The following is a 19,866-nucleotide window of genomic DNA, read 5'->3' on the forward strand; positions in this document are numbered from 1 at the left end:
CGCCCACACGGCTACGCGCAAGGCACCCCACGAGGTGCGCGCCACCCGCGAGGCCAGCATGGCCCTGCGGGCGAGCCGCGGGGACGCAGGCGGCGAGAGCTCAGCAGCCCGGGGCACCGGCGAGTAGCTTCCCCATCGAAGCCCAGCAATATCGGAGAACTTCAACAGCCTCCATACTGGTTCTCAAGCCTCACCACGTTCGGTTATACCAGTGGCCTGGCCGCCAAGAACGGACGCCGTCGCGACGCTTTTGCGACACCGTCGCCGCTGGCCTTCCCAGCGCCGGCGGCGACGGCGCAGGCGGCGAGAGTCACGTGCCGTTAGGCCCAGTGGGCTGCCGGGTAGCGGTCGGCACGGCGCCGCAGTCCGCCCATAGGCGGGCTCCGGGCTGCGTGGGGAGGCGAGGAGAGGAACGCACAGGACAGGACTACGGCGCGGCGGCTGTGGCCGGGAGAGGGCGGGAGACATCTCGCGCCCCGGCCGGAAACCCGAGGTGTGCGCGGCTCTGGGCACAATCGCGAGAGTTTTACATATTACTTAATTGTCTGCTACAGAAGAAGTATTTAATACTAGCTCTCTGTTCTTTTCCCTCTTTTGAGCGTTGCATATTCCCAAAAATATGGGTGTTAGAAAATGTCAGTACTAGCAATTACTGATCGTTTACCTGAAAAAAGTGTTTATTGTAGCCAGGCTAGAGTGCATCATCCCGTTTAATCTTACCAGCAACTCTAGGATGGGTTCCATTAGTATCTTACTTTTACAGATAAGGAAATTTAGGCTTAGAGAGGTTAAGAAACGTGTTTATTAGAGGAATATCCAAAATAAGAATCCTTAATTAACTGACAAATTTTATACATTAATGATTAATATAGAAGTTATAAATTATATTGATTATTGCTATATTGTTGTTATTAATATTTATTAATATTGCAATGTTGCAGACCTGTTTTCTTGTAGAGTCCATGTCAGTGAATTTGAATGGTTCTTGTGGCCTCTGCACCATCCCCCTCAGCCGTGTCTGTGATGACAGACCCACATTGAAGTTGATCTTAAACTTAGTTCAGGTAGCTTAGGAAAGACCAATTGAATTTGAACGTCATTGTAGAGCTGAGTATTTATCAAAAGAAATCTTCAACTTCTTACACACATATTGAAATGCTGATATTGAGAGAAAAATTAAGTGTTTGTACTAGCAATGTAAAAAGGATAATTCTTTTAAAAAACAATGATATTGGAATCAAATACCTACAACTGATACATAGACTTTCTGGATAATCCTGTCAAGGGGGAGTGGGCAGTATTTCAGTCTCTTATCCCTTCCACTCAGGGACCTGCGTTTACTCTTTCCGTTTACTCACTCTCCACCTTCTCCTAATTTAGGACACTTTCTCATTGTCTCTTGGGATTTTTTCTTCTCTGTGCTCCATAAGCTGTCAGTCCTGCTGCATCTGCCTCTAATAGTTGCTATGAGGGCATGATCTTACTTGCTTTTCTCTTCATGTTTTTTTCATTTCTTGCTCTGATAGCTTTTATTTCTTTTCCTTTTGGTATTTAATCTTGTTTTTTCTAAATTCTAGTTTAATGTTTAATTAGTTATTCAATTTATGTACTATCAATTTATGGTAATCTAGTTTTATCCAGGGCCATCAAGAATGATACCATCAAGAATAACACCTGAGCTCTTCACTTAGTTGCTTTATTGTTTGGAGATAGCCTTTTGGCTCATAGGCAAAAAATAGTCACAGAAATTAAACCATGAAATATAATTTATGGTTTTCTGTTTAAAATACAATTTTAGTCGTATGTATTTTTTGTATATTTCTGTGTATGGAGTTACATTATACTAAACTGTAAATTTTTAAAATAAAACTTTTGTCTGTTGTCTGTGTAGTGATTTCATTATGTTCTTCTGTTTCTCACTTCAATATAAAATTAGAGAAAAAATTAACCCCTAACTAAAACAAAACTCACACTTTAAATATAGTAAACTAGGAAATGGGGAGGTGTTGGTTAAATGGTACAAATTTCCAGTTATAAGTTCTGGGGCACTAATATACAGCATGGATACTATAGTTAACAGTACTATATTATATACTTCAAAGTTACTCAGAGAGTAGAGCTTAAATATTCTCACCACATACACACATACACAAATAATTATGTGCGGTGATGGAGGTGTTAACTAACATTACTGTGGTAAACAGTTCCCAATATATACATGTATCAAATCATCATATTAAATTTACACAATGTTATATGTCAATTATATCTCAATAAAGCTGGAAAATGTTAAATAAAATATAGGAAACTATTATATATATGTATATATATGTAATACAGAAAGTCAGCTTTACTACGGACTACTGATATTACTACTAAGTCTTTATAAAGAAGGGCAGTTAAGTGTCTGGCATTTTGGCCTAAAGGTCAATGACAGCTCAATACATAGAACTAAAAAGTAACAGTGCTTCCAACAGACCATTTCCTTAACATTTTAAGACAGGAGAACATGCAGCTATCAGTCTTTGATCTCATTTTCTAGAACATGACAAGTGTCAAGAAATGAACAGATTAATCTGGGATGAAGGGTGGAGAAAATGCAGAAACCCAGTAAAACATCAATCCCAGATATAAGCTGTTAGGATACACATAGTAAGTAGTAGTGAAGCATATTTGCTAACATATTCAGCTAGGGGAGGGCAGGGGGCAGAGGAAACCTAAAAGTTCTACAGTTAGTATTTGATTTATAATAAATTAATTCCCTGTTTTATAAATTGTATAAGTTAATTTCTATCCAATAAGATTAACTAAATAGGTGGGCAGCTCATATGTCTGAGGGATTGGGAATCTCTGTCACTAGACTTTTTCCCAAAATTAGGAAAAAATAATTGGAAAAGTAAGCCTGTAACAAGAATCCAAGTAAGTATCCGTCTATGAGCCCTAAGTCTCTTGCCTGAAATTAATTCCAATTTTTATCTCTTCACCCTTTTTATTAGAATTATTTTTTAAAAAAACTAGTCAGGTGTCTTATCCCAACTTCTGCAGTCAATCATGTAAATTCTAACAGAACAAAACAGGAAAAGAAAGGATTGTAAGTAACCTTGAATAATTAGCCAGTTGACAGTGTGCTTAAGTTACTTCTTTGAAAGCATAAATGCTAACAACAATAGCTACTAATATCTACTGTGCAGTCACAGCGGAGCTATGGAGCTGTACCGTATATGGCTTTTTTTTTTTTTTAATAAATTTATTTATTTATTTTTGGCTGTGTTGGGTCTCTGTTGCTGCACGCAGGCTTTCTCTAGTTGCGGTGAGCGGGGTCCACTCTTCATTGTGGTGCACGGGCCTCTCATTGCAGTGGCCTCTTCTGTTGCGGAGCACGGGCTCCAGGCACACAGGCCTCACCAGCTGTGGCATGTGGGCTCAGTGGTGGCTCACAGGCTCAGCAGTTGTGGAACACAGCCCGTGGCAGCTGTGGCACACAGTTGCTCCACGACATGTGGGATCTTCCCGGACCAGGGCTCGAATCCGTGTCCCCTGCACTGGCAGGCAGATTCCCAACCACTGGGCCACCAGGGAAGCCCCTGTGTATGGCTTCTTATCTTTTGATTGATCCTTTGCTGTGGAAGTTGTGAAAGTAAAAATGTTGCCCCTAGAGGGTAGTATTGTATCACCACTCAGGCTTTCCTTGGTTAGTTGCAAAGCGGTGCAGGTCGGGCTGGCTGAAAATAGGCACATCCTACCTCTGCTAAAGATTCCTGGATCCTGGTTTTAGGCTTTTGAAAATTCTGCAACCCACTCATTCTTTCCCACTTGTCTCTTCTATTTGAAGCATAAGCTTTTTGAAAAGAAAACTATCCCAAATCTATTTGTTAATATTTTCTGTTAATAGTCTATTGATAAACATAGAGATATGTTTACCCTCTTCTTATATTAGACATACAATAAGGTATAGTGTTTGTTACTTATATTAAGTTGTTCGATCTGGGATACAATAAACTTGAGCCACTTTCTGTTTCCTGGGACCAGAAGAAAATAATCATAGTGCAAAGAAAATAGCTCTGCAAGTGGATGGGTCTTATATAAATAATAATTGGAAGTTAAAGCCAAATCAGGAAAATGAAATTATTTCTCTCCTCAGGAATCAAGGAGAGTTAAGTTTTGTAGGAGTGAGCTTTAATTACTCATCCTAACCCCAAAGGTATTTTGAATACTTAGTAACACAAATAAGGTACAGGTTTAAACCATTGTAATAACTACATGAACTAACAGTCTAAACAGGAAGGAATGAAGTGATCGGGTTTAGATTTGAAACACATGTACCCAAGACAGGGCATTAGTGGTAGGGTCAAGCTCTTCACGGCCTGCAGAGATGAACTCTATATAAATTCTATAATTTAGATTGCTCTTTAAATTATTAAGAGATCTAAACTAAATTCTTTTTTTGTCAATTTCTAGTGCCAGCCTTTGATTATTCCTTTCTGAGAATATGTGAACAAGTCTTTAGCTAAGAGTTTATAAAAACTCATATAAATGGTTCATTTCTTGTAGGACGCTTCAAAGGAAGTAAAAACAGTCACATAGGCAGGCATTATCTACAAACAAGGAAGTGAAAGAGTTGGTTTTAATACTTTTGTCCTATTTTCCCTTAGTAATAAAAAAAATTTTATTTTGGCCACGCCACACATCCTGTGGGACCTTAGTTCCCTGACCAGGGATTGAACCTGGTCCCACAGAAGTGAAAGCACCGAGTCCTAACCACTGGACCACCAGGGAATTCCCAGTAGTAAAATATTTTTTAAGTAACAGCAGGATTTTTAACATTATTTAGTGTATGATTTGCTTTATTTTTTGTTCCATTTCTCCTTGTCAAAAATTTAAGAATCTTGTTTGCTATAGCTTAGAGAGACCTATTTTAATGTTATCATCTAACTATCCAATCCATTTCAGGACAAGTGACTGAATTTGAAAGATGATAAACACCTCCTTCACACCCCCCTCCCCAATGGAAAAAATTTAAAGCAATACTGTGGATTCTTTCAGTGGTTTACTTCTGAGAGAAACCTTCAAACGTGAGCACAAGATAATTTTTTTCCTCCACAGAATACTCAGCACTTTAATTTTAAAGGGGTTATATAATACCTGCAAAGTGAATACAAATTTGAGACTTTTGTTTTTTAAAGTGTTTTTGAATGTAATAAATATTCTTCAGCTACTGATTTCCTATACATACCTCATATTCCTCGAAAACTTAATAGTTTGTTAGTCCTCATATTTTTAGAAACCACGTCTCCACACAACTCAGCATTATTATTATTTTTTTTTCTTTTGGCTGTACTGCGCAGCTTGCAGAAGCTTAATTCCCTGACCAGGGATGGAACCCCGGGCTCTGGCAGTGAAAGCACCAAGTCCTAACCCCTGGATCACCAGGGAATTTCCAGCATTAATTTTTTTTTTCAGTTAAATCAGGTTGTTTAATAACTTTAATTCTGGAGCACGTGTTCATATCTAGGAAAAGGTGCTGTAGGGCTGAGAGGCTCAGTACTAGTAGAGAAAACAGTTGTGTTTCTTGGCAAAATTTGAGTTAAACTATGACTCTTCTTATATTTTGAACAAAATACAGGGCTAGATCCCTTTTGAAATATTTTTCAGTCTTTACCCACTCACTAAAACTGAGATTTTTACCCAGTAAAACTGGCTGTTACCAAAGTATATCAACTTGTATACAAATCAGCCACAGTTTGGAATAGGTTTTCTGATACTAAAACCACCCTCTGATATTTGGCTACCGCCACCTCTTCTATGTTTTGTCAATTCCAAGCCCATTTCCCAGGAAGCAAATTAAACTAAACATATTATTTCCTTTCTTCCACAATTAGAAAATTCTTCTATACCACTCATGTTTAGATTCTAGGGAATCTACATGTCTCTGTTCTCAGAGAGCTTACATTGCAAGCTGTCTGGACTCCAGCCCCTAAAAGATCAAAAGCATCTTCCATGGAATGTTTTGAAGACTTCCTATATAATCCAATGAAAGCTATAAAAAATAAGCAATACAAATTTTGGTAAAATTTCAAGGAATTTCTATAGCCCAGGAGACCCACTCACCAACCCCATGGTCATAACCATTGTGGGCAATGCTCACTCACACCTCTGTGTTCAGAGCTCAGGTTGTGAGTTCAGATGTGAACTCTTTGCCACGTTCACATCTTGTGCTTGTTCTCTATGGCCCCTAATTTAACATATTAAGCAGAGAAGAAAAGGGGATAACACCTCAGCTTTTAAAGGTGTCAACCTAGCAACCAAGAAATTTCAGTGCCTCACTCTTCTTTATTCATCACCTTGGTGAAGGGGTGTGTCCTTCATCCCAGACCCTTCACTGAGAACCTCTCATAGTCCAGCTGCTGTTTGAGTAACCTCTGATGATACAGAAACTATAGCAAAAAAGGCATCTTTCTTACTGTCTCACAGTGAAGGTGTCAATGACAAAATGTGAAAAACTTCCACAACCGAAATGTTAGCTAAGAGTCTTTTTCACTGAGAGGTTCTCCAAACATTCAGTGAGTAGGAGACAACAAAATGCATGACTTGCCTCTTTTTTTTTTAACAGCTGGTTTTCAGTGTCATGACTAGATATCAGCTCCTTTTGCTAGAATACTGTTTACACGATGTTGTATCGCTGTCCTGTTGCTATTGCAACACCTTACCACAAACTTAGTGCCTTAACACAAATCTATTATCTTACAGGTCTGAAGGTCAGAAGTCTAACACGGATCTCACTGGGCTAAAATCAAGGCATTGACAGGGCTGTGGTCCTTTCTAGAGGCTCTGGGTAGCATCTGTTTCCTTGCCTTTCCCAGATTCTAGAGGCTACCCACATTCCTTGCCTGATGCCCCTCTTCCTCCATCTAAAAAGCCATCAGGATTGCTTCTCTTTGTGCCTTTTCTCCATAGTCACATCTTCTTCTGACTCCATCTGCCTCCTTCTTCTACTTTTAAATTCCTTCTGATTATGTTGAGCCTACCTAAATAATTCAGAATAATCAATCTCCCAATTTTAAGACCAGCTGATTAACAATCTTAATTTTCCTTTGCTGTATAACCTAACATATTCACAGATTTTGGGGACTAGGACGTGGATGTCATCGGAGGGGGGTTGACATTCGCCTGCCAAACCTGTGAATACAGTGCCTCTCAGGATGGAGAAGGAGAGCCATTTCCAATACTTTAGATAATAGACCTTCTTTGAGAAAGAGAAGTTTTCAGGCTATCCAGTGTTTTCAATATATCTAGAAGAAGTCTGTTGAAATTATTATTTGTATATGGAAGTAAGGCTAAGGTTCTCATCTTAATGAATTATTCAGTGACTTTGCAAGTCTGTGTATTAAAAATAGTTTCAAGTTAAATGTCAAAATCTCACTCAATTTTTTTAACCTTTTCATTTATTTTTATGTCTATCTTATCAAGTTATATATATATATAGTTATATATATATATATATATATATATACAGTAACTAATTCCATTGTGTAGAAAAGCTGATGATGAAAACAAATATGTACACTCTACCTTTCCACCCCTAGGCCCATGCTCCAGAGCAAACCTGGTATAGCTTTTTTTAGTTCTTCTGATAGTGACCTCTATAACTTCAAATAAAACTAGTATGTAGTTTTTATGAATTAATATTGCCTCATAACTTTTAAAGTATGTAGTAGGTGAGCTGGGTAGAGTGCTTTGGATAAAGGTATATCAGTGAGGATTTAGTTACGGGAAATGCAGACCATTCTCGGCACATTAAAAAGAAGGATTGTAAAACAGAGATGATTGTAATATTGTTGGAAGGGCTGGAGGAATGGGCTGCATGCTGGGTCTCCAGGGCTGACTCCCAGAAAAACACTACAGGCCTGGCTTGCCAGGGGAGCTTCTACCCCCACAACAAGAAAGGTGGAGAACTGGGGCCTGCCAACATCACACAACTGCCTCTTAACAACTGCTAGAATGTTGCTGCAGAGAAGTTAAATTAAATGTCTCCTCAATTACATGTGCCAGCAGAAAACAGCAAGCAGGAGGAAGACGGCTCTCCAATTCTACCTTCCAAATCTAATCAGTGGACTCCAATTCACACTCAGAATTCAAGTGGCAAAAGGACTTTGGGAGGGAATTCCCTGGCGGTCCAGTGGTTAGGACTCCGTGCTTTCACTGCCATGGGCCTGGGGTTCCATCCCTGGTGGGAAAACTAAGATCCCAAAAGCCACGCAGCACAGCCAAAAAAAAAAAAAAAAAAACTTTGGGAAATGTTTCTTTGCTTTCCAACCTCTGCATTATAGGAAGGCACACTAGGAGGATGGATTGGGTGTCGGGTATCAAAATCACTTTATTTACTACCATCCACCTCTTTGGCTAGTCAATATGCATACATGTTCATTCTACCCATTCATAAACATCTGTATAACAACGGCAACTTAACATGACAACGTAAAAACATATTTCCCTTCTTTATAAAAGGAAGCTATAAAGATCTATCACTCACTGTGTGGTGTTTATTCCTACGCTCTGCTTGATAACCTCTATCCAAAGGACTAAATTATCAAGTTGACTACTACCAATACATTTTATTTCAAATAATAGGGGAAGTAAGGGGGGAGGCAAGTTGCTTCATGTACAAATACAGGCCTTCTTTCTGCAACTGGTCTTGAGGTTCTAGTTAATATTTAGAACTATCTTTCTCCATTCCCATTCTGTATTCCCTTTTTACTCGGTCAGCATCTCAGCTGGTCTGGATTCTCTACCTGGTAGGATGACTCAAAGCTTCATCCTGAGGTGTCTGAGCCCATAATGATCCTGCCTATAGTTTCCACCACCTTCTATTAGTGGATGTGAACATATTATGAACTGCCCTAGAAGACGCTCTAAGTTCTGGAAATGTCTTCCATGCCCCAATTTATATCAGTGACCCAGTTTTCTCCTAATTGTCAAGTGGAAGCCCACTAATCCTCTTTATGTTTTCTACATCACAGGCACAAGAGCCAAAATGTTTAGGTGGTAGTTTCAACATCCAGTTCAATGGATTCATTGTCCTGTCTTCTGGTAGAAGTCTTCCTCCTTTGGATAGTAAGACCTCTAGCTAGTAAAGCCCAATTTTATGGGCATGCAAAGCAAAAACTTTATGAAGGGATCATTAGAAGTAACAGTGACAAGGTGTTACTCTTACACCTTGGTTCCTAGACCCATGTGTTCTGGCTGTGTAAGAAACAGCACCATAAAGTGGTCACTGGCTTGGAGAAAATAATTCATCCTGTAGGACAGTACCCCAGACTTGCTAGATATTATCAACTAGCTGGCATCGTAACTGATTTTTCATTGTCCATTCCAGTATTCCCTCAGGCCAGATGTTCTTAGGTGATGGGGTACATGGTAAAGACAGTACCCATGAACTTCAACCCATTGCCTTACTTCTTCAGTTGTAAAATGACTTCCTTAGTGAGAAGTAATACGTGGGATATCATGACAGTAAATAAGTTTAATAAATTCACATATGGCATTGCTGAAAAAAGTAAGGCAGCAAGAGCAGACCTATCCAAAATAAGCTCACTTCTTCCAGAGAAAACAACTTGCTGCCCTCTTGCGGCCCAAAGTGATTGATCTGCCACCAAGTGGCAAGCTCATCCCCCTGAAGTTTGGCACTGTGTTGTCTCAGATAAGCTGCTCTGCTGTCAACTTAGACCCTCAGCAATGGTGATAGTCTAGGTCAGTCTTGGTGAAGTTCATGTTGTTGAGCACATGCCTAACTGCAACCCCAGGCCCCATGGTCACTTTGTTCATGAACTCATTGGCCAAGGGCTGAGGTGGCTCTAGAAAGAGACTAGCTGACATCCACAGAATAGGTGATATCTGTTTAGTTGCAAAGCTCCTTTGGTGCGCATTCATGTGGACCCAGGTGTACAGAGTACACCCAGACTCAGAGTACATTCTTAGAAACTTATTCACAAGCCTCTTCCCCAGACTGATGTTCATTCATTCAGCAAATACTTATTGAGTGCCTGTCAGTGCCAGGTACTATTATAGGAAAAGGGGACTTAACAGTGAAGATAATAGTTAAAAATTCCTATCCCCATGAAACTTACATTCTAGTGGGATGAGGAAACAGACATAAACAAGATGAATAAACTGTATAGTATATTAGATTGTCAACAGAGAAACAGAGATGGAAGATAGGGTTGGGGAAGTACAATTTTAAACAATGTCCAGGGAAGATGTCACTAAGAAGGTGATACTTGAGTAATGACCCAAAGGAGTTGAGGGGATGACCCATGTGGCCCTTTGATTGAAAAGCAGATCAGAGAGGAGAAACAGCATGTGCAAAGACTCGCTGGTAGAATGTGCCTTGTTTGTACAAGGGCCAGCAAGGAGACCAGTGTGGCTGAAACAGAGTGAGCGAGAGGAATGAGCGCAGTAGGAGCTGAGGTTAGAGTGTGAACATGGGGCAAGATGTGAAAGGCATTGTAAGCCATTTCATGTATTTTTGCTTTTATTCTAAGTTAAGCACAGGCTTGACCATCTTGTTTCTTATACGTCCTGACTGGCTAAGCCACATGATGTATGCTTGAAGTTATGCCCACTGGGGAAAAAATCCTTTTCCCAGTGTTCTTCAGAACACTGTGTTCTCCTTAGAGATTCTGTAATATAGCAACACGCCACTTTTGGCTAGTGCCAGATGTCATGCAGAACCACCTGTAAGCCAGGTTCAAAATGTTTCTTTCTCAGCTGAACTACCCTATGAGGCCTCAGATATGGAAGGGAGAGAGCAGTATGACAGGACCAGACTCACTGGGAGTGTGAGTCACATTCCTGAAAACATACTGGGCCTTTGGGACCAACTCAAGCCTGTTCTTCCATACACCCCTTTCACTTTATGATGAATGCCGCTACACCCACTCAACATTACGGCTTGGTGGATCGGAGAATACCTCTTAGTGTCCTGTGGCCAGTAGATGAGGGCTCAGTAGAGGGCTTGGAGCTGTTTCTGAAGAGGAGGAGTAGTTATTGGCTGAAGAGAACCAGGACTTCTGCCAATCCTGGAGGCCTACGTCGTGATTGGCCTATGAGGACCTGCCGGGACCAGGTTCCATCGAGTAATCTGACACAGAAACTTAGAGCACCAACATCACTAAGATGTTTGCACTGCAGCCTGAACCAACTGGCGAGCCTTCTCTTGCTCTGAGCCTATTTGGGTCCTGGATCAAATTCCAGTGTGGGGGGTGGAATTTTCCCACACAACCAAGCAAGTCTCTGGACACCAGCTGGGTATCCTACAACTTGGCTCAATTCTGACACTATCAACCTGGAGATAGTATCAGATTCCACAGGTGAAGTCCCATAAGACTGCCCTCTACCTCAGATACAAATCCCAAGCCCAGGTTGTTACCTGTGCTTCTAGTTGGCTATAAATCAGAGGTTCCCACAAATCCCTTCCTTGGGTGTGAATAATTAGCTAAAGCCGCTCACAGAACTCCAGAAACCCATTCACTCACTAGATAACTGGTTTATTATAAAAGGATATAACTCAGGGACAGCCAGATGGACGAGATGCATAGGGCAAGGTACGGTGAAAGGATGTGGAGCTTCCAGGTCCTCACCCCAAATCTCCACATGTTCGCCAATCCAGAAGCGCCCCTAACCCTCTCCTTTTGGACTTTTATAGGCTTCATTACATAGTCGTGATTGATTAAATCATTAGCCATTGGCCATTGATTCAACCCCCAGTCTCCCTCCCCTCTTTGGAAATCAGGGGGTAGGACTGAAAATTCCAACCCCCGATTGTGTAGTTGCTTCCCTAGTAACCCTTAGGTGCTTTCCAAAAGTCCCTTCAGTAACATAAACCCCGTAGTGATGGAAAGGTGATAAGACACCCATTTCACTTTTACAGCTCTGAAGTGATTTCAGGAACTGAGGACAAGAGACCAAGTATTGTGACAAAAAAAATGCTCCCATTTTTTTGCTTATTGCTCAGGAAATTCCAAAGGTTTGGGAAACTCTGTGCCAGAAACAGGGATGAATATATAATTCATAAATCACAGTATCCCTGAGCCACACTCAAAACTAAAAGTATTATGGATTATACTTATTATATAAGTAGCACACCTAGTGTGTTGTACCTGGCTTCCAAAATCCAAAGAAGCAGGACAAGTATTGTGACTCTTTCAGAGTGTAACGGGGTGCAAAGTACAGCAACTTGTCTTTCACTTTGCAGGGTACATTCTGATATGCTCCTAAGTACTGGAATCCAGAAGTTTCACTGAGGAGACAGACCCCTAAATTTTTGTGGGATTTACCTCCAAGGTTATGGTATGGATGACCTGCCAAGGTATCTAGGGTAGCCAGTATAGTCTGCTCACTTATCATTCTATCAGCGTGACGTCATCAGTATATGGACAAGAATTGGCATCCCATGGGATGGGGAGATGGTCCAAGTCTCTGTACACTAAATTATGACAGAGAGTCAGAGTTGTCATGGACCTGAGATAAGACAATGAAGAAATATTGTTCTTGACAGGTGAAAGCAAACTGCTGCCAGTGTTCTCTTATTAATGGGATAGAGAAAATAGCATTTGCCAAATGTATAGCTTCCTGCCAAGTTCTAGGGGCTACACTGATTTGCTCTAGTAAAGAGGCTACAATTGGAATTGCAGCTGCAATTAGAGTAATTTAAAACATTCTACTGCTGTCTTTCTAAGACATCTTCTATAATAAAATGAATTAAATAGTGCACTTTATCTTCCAAAAGAAATGGTGGCAGTAATCTCTGTGATTCCTCCAGCAATGCAGCATTGCCTTTGGTTTACTATTTTGGCCTTACGATACTATGATAATAATATATGGCCTTCCTATCAGAATAGCCTTGATCCACAAATTAGGGAGCCAAGTGGAGATTTTTTAAGTTAAGTATGTCTGCTCCAATTAGGCATTCAGGAACTGAAGTAACTATAGGGTAGGTTCAGGGACCCACTGGTCCACTGTAAGATGGACTTGGGCCCAAAATCTATTTATTACCTGACTCCAATAGCTACACCCCACCCTCCACTCAACTGTAATCTACAGTGATATTCTGCTTAATATCCTCGAAGTTCATCCATTTTGTTGCAAATGGCAAATTTTCATTCTTTTTTATGGCTAGGTAGTATTCCATTATATATACATATATATTTTTGGCCTCCCCATGGGGCATGCAGGATCCCATTTCCCTGATCAGGGATTGAACCCGCATTCCCACTCCCCGCACTGGAAACATGGAGTCCCAACAACTGGGCTGCCAGGGAAGTCCCTATTTTTATTTAGTTATTTATATATATATTTTTTGGCCACACTGCACCACATGCGGGATCTTAGTTTCCTGACCAGGGATCGAACCTGTGATCCCTGCATTGGGAGTGTGGAGTCTTAACCACTGGACCACCAGGGAAGTCCCTAGGTCCCATTTATTTATTTGTTCTTTTATTTCCTTTGCTTTAGGAAACAGATCCAAAAAAAAATACCACTACGATTTATGTCAGAGTGTACTGCCTATGTTTTCTTCTAGGAGTTTTATGGTTTCCAGTCTTATATTTAGGTCTTTAATCCATTTTGAGTTTATTTTTGTATATGGTGTTATTAGAGAATGTCTTCTTTATTCTTAATTTTTATCCACTTGACTACCATGAACTGAGAGAAGTAAACCAGAGTCTCTTACTACTTGACTTCTGCATTTCCTGGTCTCTCTTATAGTTTCTGCTTCCTAACGCTATTTGCAACATATCCATAATTATTATATAATTTTATGAACTGCTCTGCTTAGAATTATAGAAAATATTCTTTGTTTAATAAAGCTTTGCCTTGACTTCAGTCTCCTTTTATATTAAGATGACACCCTTGCTTTCTGTTTGTATTTTCCTGGTACACCTTTGTCCATACTTTTATTTTCAACTTTCTAGTTGACTTTAAGTGTATCTTGCATACAAGAGTTTGTGATCCCATCTGAAAGACTTTTGTTTCAATAGGCGAGTTTAGCCCATTTGCATTTATTGATTTGACATATTTAGGTTTAGGTTTACTTCTGTCATGAATATGTTAGGCTCTTTTCTTACTTCTAAAACTTTCCACGATATGTTTTCTTGTTTTGCTTTGTATGTTTCTGTTCTAAAATTTGTACCTGGGATTTATTTTAATCAGGAATGGTAAGCTAACAGACATGAGGCAACTGCCTTTGAATGAATTTATTACTTACACTTCCCAAGAGAAGTGGGCAATACCACACCACAAAGGGCCACAGGGGTTAGCATCAAGGCTGGTCAGAAGGCGGGAGCAAGGGGGAAGCCTAAGTGTTTATTGCTGTGGTTGTGGGAACTGGTGAGGTGAGGATGTCCCCTACTGGGCAAGAAGTGAAACATAGATACTGGCATTTGTTGTTGGAAGGTTTGTAATCAGAGAAAGCTGGATCCCAGCAGAGATGTAAACAACTTTGGACATTAGTTTGGCCTTGCGATTAATGGATGCCAAGTAGACAACAGAGGATCTAAGAAACACAGAAGAGTTTCTTCTGATAATTTAGGTTTATAATTTCATCTAATAGTTTTAACATCTGACCTTTTAAACAGTATCTGTTATTTTCCTCTTTGAACAATGTATGTTAACATAGTATATTTATACTACATAAGTATATATTATATAAACATATAGTAGATGTGTATACTATTCATGTAGTATATTTCCTCTTCCTTCTCTCTCTCGTCTATCACCTTACTTTGATGTTATCTGTGCTGACTTTTGTGAAATGTACTTTTTATACTATTAATAGAGTTATCATCTTTAAATACCTTTTAACCCTCTATCCCACAAAGACATCGTATTTACACTACTATCTACCTTCTCCTTCCTTCCTTTTTTAATATCAGGACTTAATATTTACATTCTGTTCTATGGCAATAATCACATTTATTGGTCCTACAGTTAAACGTTCAGTGCACATTGCCTTTTTTTTTTTGGTTTTAATTTTCCAGTCATCTAGTTTGCTGTAAGTTGTATTTTGGTTTCCCTATGTCCCTGGTACAGAAGTGACATCCATGGGACATGAAGGCAACAGCACTTTCCTCTAGTGCCTTGTGAGGCAGTAGGGTGGTAGCAGCTTCCTCTTAAGGCCAATTTTAGAAATTGCTCCTTGAAGCTTATCCTCTTAACTCACCAGCCTTCCAACAATCCTGTGAGCTAACGAAAATTCTTTCAAAAATCTCCTTTTTCTGCTTAATCAAGTGAGTCGGTTTCTACTGTTTGCAACCAAGAGTCTGCAAACCACAGTTCATGGGCCAGATTGGACCCACTATCTGTCGTTATTCAATGGATTAAAAAAATTAAAGATTATCATTCTAGACACATGAAAATTTTATGAAATTAAAATTTCAGTGTCTATTAATAAAGTTTTATTGGCACACAGCCACACTCATTTGTTTATGTAGTGTAACAATGGCAGAGTTGAATAGCTGTGACAGAGGTCATATGACCCAGAAAGCCTAAAGTTTTTCCTATCTGGCCCCTTACAGAAAAAGTTTGTTGACTCCTGGTTTGCAACTAAGAAACCTGATCTAAACATCTGGGTATAAAATTATTTTTTTTAAGTTTTTGTGGGCTTCCCTGGTGGCGCAGTGGTTAAGAATCCGCCTGCCAATGCAGGGGACACGGGTTCGAGCCCTGGTCCGGGAAGATCCCACATGCCACGGAGCAACTAAGCCCGTGCGCCACAACTACTGAGCCTGCACTCTAGAGCCCGCAAGCCACAACTACTGAGCCCACGTGCTGCAACTACTGAAGCCCGTGCGCCTAGAGCCTGTGCTCCACAAGAGAAGCCACTGCAATGAAGCCCGTGCACCGCAATGAAGAGTAGCCACCTCTCACCGCAACCAGAGAAAGCCCGCGCACAGCAACAAAGACCCAATGCAGCCAGAATTTTAAAAAAAAAGAAAAAAAATTTTTTTTTGTGGGCATTGCTCTACATGTTTCAGTGATGAGTGCTGTTTTGGAGAAATTTGAGGACAGCCATATTTTTTTTTCTCCTTCAAAGTGGCATCTGTATAACTTCTCATTTAACCTCTCCTTAGAAGCTGCTGCCGCCAATCTGTATGCCATATTCACACTATTGCAACAGTGGGGTTTTACATTTTTCTCCAAGAGGTGTGCAAAGTACACTCTGAGAAACACTTCGTTGCTTCCTTTGGAAATCTTCAGCCATAGGCATCATCTCTGCCTCCTCCCTCATGCAAGGCTGCCTGGGTCATCCTGACAGCTCTTGAGAGTCCTTCCTAGTGCTGGGGTTTGGGGTCTCAAGTTGTTTCCTGGTTCACAGAAGATGAACTATATAAATATAAATATATATATATATATATATATTTTTTACCAGGGAAGCCCTGGACTATATATTTTTGTTCTTCAGTTTCCTCATTGCTTTTGAGCAACTTCCCAGAGAGAAACAGGGGAGAATGCCTCCTTCTTGTAACTAGAAACTCCTTTCTCATTTATTCTCTTATTTTTTCTATATTCTTAAATCAAGTTGCTTAACCACTCTGATTAAGTTCTGTATCACTCTGTGTCCTCATTTATAAGTGGTATAATCATCCACTTCATGTGTGTTTACCTCATAGGGGCATGTGGTCAAAATCTGTTTTACATGCTAGGGCAGTAGTGGTGAATAAAGCAAAGTCCTTGTCCTTATGAAGCTGAACAACAGATGATGGCTTGGGCCAGAATAGTGGAACTGGAAGTAACAAAAAGTAATCAGATTTCAGGCATTTTGAAGATAGTGCTGAGAGGATTTGTTGATGGATTGATTAGGGGATAAGAGAGAGAGTTAAGATAACTCCAACATTTTTGGCGTAAGAAACCAGCAGCATAGAGTTTTTAAACACTATAAAATTTCAGAACACCATGGAAAAGGGAAGGTACAAATAGCCTGTCAGAGAAAGTAAAGGTCACATACCAAGATCAAAATCAGAATGGCTTTGGATTTCCAAACAGCAAAACTGAAAACTAAAAGCAACAGAGTAATATCTAAAATTCTGAGTGAAAATTATTTCCAAACTAAAATTCTATGCCCAAACTATCAATCCATGACTAAGGATAGAATGTGCCTTATAAAATCTTCCTCAGGAAGCTACTAGAAAATGGATTCCACCAAAATAAAGGAGTAAAACAAGAAAGAGAAAGACATAGGAGCCAGGAAATGGGAGAGAAAATGAGACATCTCATGATGACAGATATGTAGTTCAGAATGGAAAAGGCTGAAGAACTCCAGAAGAGATGTCTCCAAGAAGTTAAAATAGACTATTTGATTTGTCTGTGTATTCTGAGAGGAGATTCAGACTTACAGTGGAGCCTTGGGGTCAAAGCTAAGTGGTTGAGAAACAAATTATTAATTCTAAGGAAAACAAAATTTGTACAAGAAAGGAGATGAATATATTCAACAGTCATAATAAGATTAAAGCCAAATACAGATTTAACTAAAAATTATGATATATAACTAAATTGGAAAGAAATGGGGAAGTGTGTATGTATGCATTTATGTATGTATGTAGAAGGATTTAAGAGAACCACGTTCTTATCTTCTAAGGTAAAAAGTCAATATAATTTTTGAAACTGAAAACTCAAGAATGAGCATTACTATAAATAGATAACAAGAATTTACTGTATAGCACAGGGAGCTATATTTGTATCTTATAATATACTATAATGTAAAAGAATAGAAAAAAAGAATATAATAAAAAAAAGAATATATACATATATATGTATAACCGAATCACTTTGCTGTACACCTGAAATTAACACAATATTGTAAAACAGCTATACTTCAATTAAAAAAGAAAAGAATTAGCATTACTAGCGTGTCCTTTAGAAAAATGGAGGTAAATGCGAGAACAGTTGAGACTGAACAGAAAAATAGGGCATGTGGAAGAGTGGAACAGATGCTGCTAGGTTTTAATATTAGTCTTGTACAACAGACATCCCTGGCAGTCCAGTGGTCAGTGGTTAAGACTCCACGCTTCCACTGCAGGGGGCATGAGTTTGATCCCTGGTAGGGTAACTAAGATTCCGCAAGATGCACAGCATGGCTAAAAAAAAAAACAACTAAAAAAAATATATATATAAATAAATAAATAAAATATACTTTGAAAAAAATATTAGCCTCGCACAGCTATTTATTTAAATTTTTTTTCAGTAGCTAAGATGTTAAGCTTAGTATGTCAATATATGGATGGAAACTAGACTTTTGGTGAGCTTGCAGTAGTATATACAGAAGTCTAATTGTAATATTGTATACATGAGACTTATATAATGTTATAAACCAAAGTCAAAAAAAAGTCAATATAAAAATTTCCAAATTATGGGCTTCCCTGGTGCCGCAGTGGTTGAGAGTCCACCTGTCGATGCAGAGGACACGAGTTTGTGCCCTGGTCTGGGAAGATCCCATATGCCGCGGAGCGGCTGGGCCCGTAAGCCATGGCCGCTAAGCCTGTGCATCCGGAGCCTGTGCTCCGCAACGGGAGAGGCCACAACAGTGAGAGGCCCGCGTACTGCAGGAAAAAAAAAAAAAAATTTCCAAATTTTTTGGGAATTGAAAGTTGGTTTCAATTTATTTCTAAAAGATATTCAATTTTGTGTGTCAGAACTATTTAAACATTTAAATGTAACTTTGTAAATGCTTACCCAGATGCACATGTGATATGCAAGACTATGAAATATTTATAAGAATGAAAGACAGGTCAAAAATAAAACTATAAATAATTTCTAATTACATCATTTAGATAAAATATAAACAATTTATTTTTAGCCTTTTGGAGAAGTAAAAAATTAACACATGACTTTATCACTTCTTAAATTAGCTCAACACTCTTTTCCTATTACATTACTTTTGGGATGTCATTTTTCAGATAACACTTTTTTTTTTTTTGGTGCATATTCTTCATAATAAACCCAGGAGGGCCTGGCTTGGTAGCTCTTTTACATAGTTTGAAGCTGGTAAACCTTTGGGCCTTTTTTCAAGAGGTAACCTTGGTCATTTAGTGATCCAATAAAACTTTCGAAATCAGCTACCTGGAAGAAAGTATCAAAAGAGTTATTAGCTCATTAAGTAATATACAAAAATATGATTTTTAAAATGAATCTCTCAAACAGTAATATACAATTGTCAAGTTTCTTATGCAAATAAAATTATTTGTACTTCTTACAGAAAAAACTGCCTACATATAAACCTTGGATTCTATAATGCCTAGCTAGTCAAAAATAACTCCAGTGGGGCTTCCCTAGTGGTGCAGTGGTTAAGAATCTGCCTGCTAATGCAGGGGACATGGGTTTGAGCCCTGATCTGGGAGGATCCCACATGTTGCAGAGCAACTAGGCCCATGAGCCACAACTACTGAGCCTGCGCATCTGGAGCCTGTGCTCCGCAACAATAGAGGCCGCGATAGTGAGAGGCCCGCGCACCGCGATGAAGAGTGGCCCCGGCTTGCCACAACTAGGGAAAGCCCTCGCACAGAAATGAAGACCCAACACAGCAAAAATATTTTTTTTTTTTTTAACATTTAAAAATAAATAACTCCAGTTTGCAGAAAATCTTTTATATTTGTTTTAGCTTAGCTTCAAAACAAAAATTAGACTAACTTTTGAAATTGAGTGAGCAATTTTCTGTATAAACTGTTTTACATGTTTAAAGTGCTATTACACCTATTTTCACTAAAACTTTTAAGTAGGTAAAGCAGGTGGAATCATGTCCCTTTAACAAATGAGAAAACTGAGGTTCAACAATTTATAAGGATGATGACTTGCCCACAGGGATTGCCAGGAAAACAT

General features: G+C 39.3%; 1 protein-coding gene across 3 annotated transcripts in view; it reads right to left on the bottom strand.

The window, feature by feature from the left end:
- Positions 1-18,852: 18,852 nt before the first annotated feature.
- Positions 18,853-19,866, bottom strand: part of MCM8 (minichromosome maintenance 8 homologous recombination repair factor) — a 38,866-nt gene continuing 37,852 nt past the window's right edge. For all 3 annotated transcript variants that reach the window (XM_024764266.1, XM_024764265.1, XM_024764267.1), the window contains exon 19: positions 18,853-19,110. In XM_024764266.1, coding sequence (XP_024620034.1) covers positions 19,018-19,110 — 93 coding nt within the window. In that variant the 3' untranslated portion in view covers positions 18,853-19,017. The remainder of the gene's footprint in view (positions 19,111-19,866) is intronic.

This window comes from Neophocaena asiaeorientalis, unplaced genomic scaffold (assembly GCF_003031525.2).
Source record: "Neophocaena asiaeorientalis asiaeorientalis breed wild unplaced genomic scaffold, Neophocaena_asiaeorientalis_V1.1 scaffold400, whole genome shotgun sequence".
Taxonomy (NCBI): domain Eukaryota; kingdom Metazoa; phylum Chordata; class Mammalia; order Artiodactyla; family Phocoenidae; genus Neophocaena; species Neophocaena asiaeorientalis.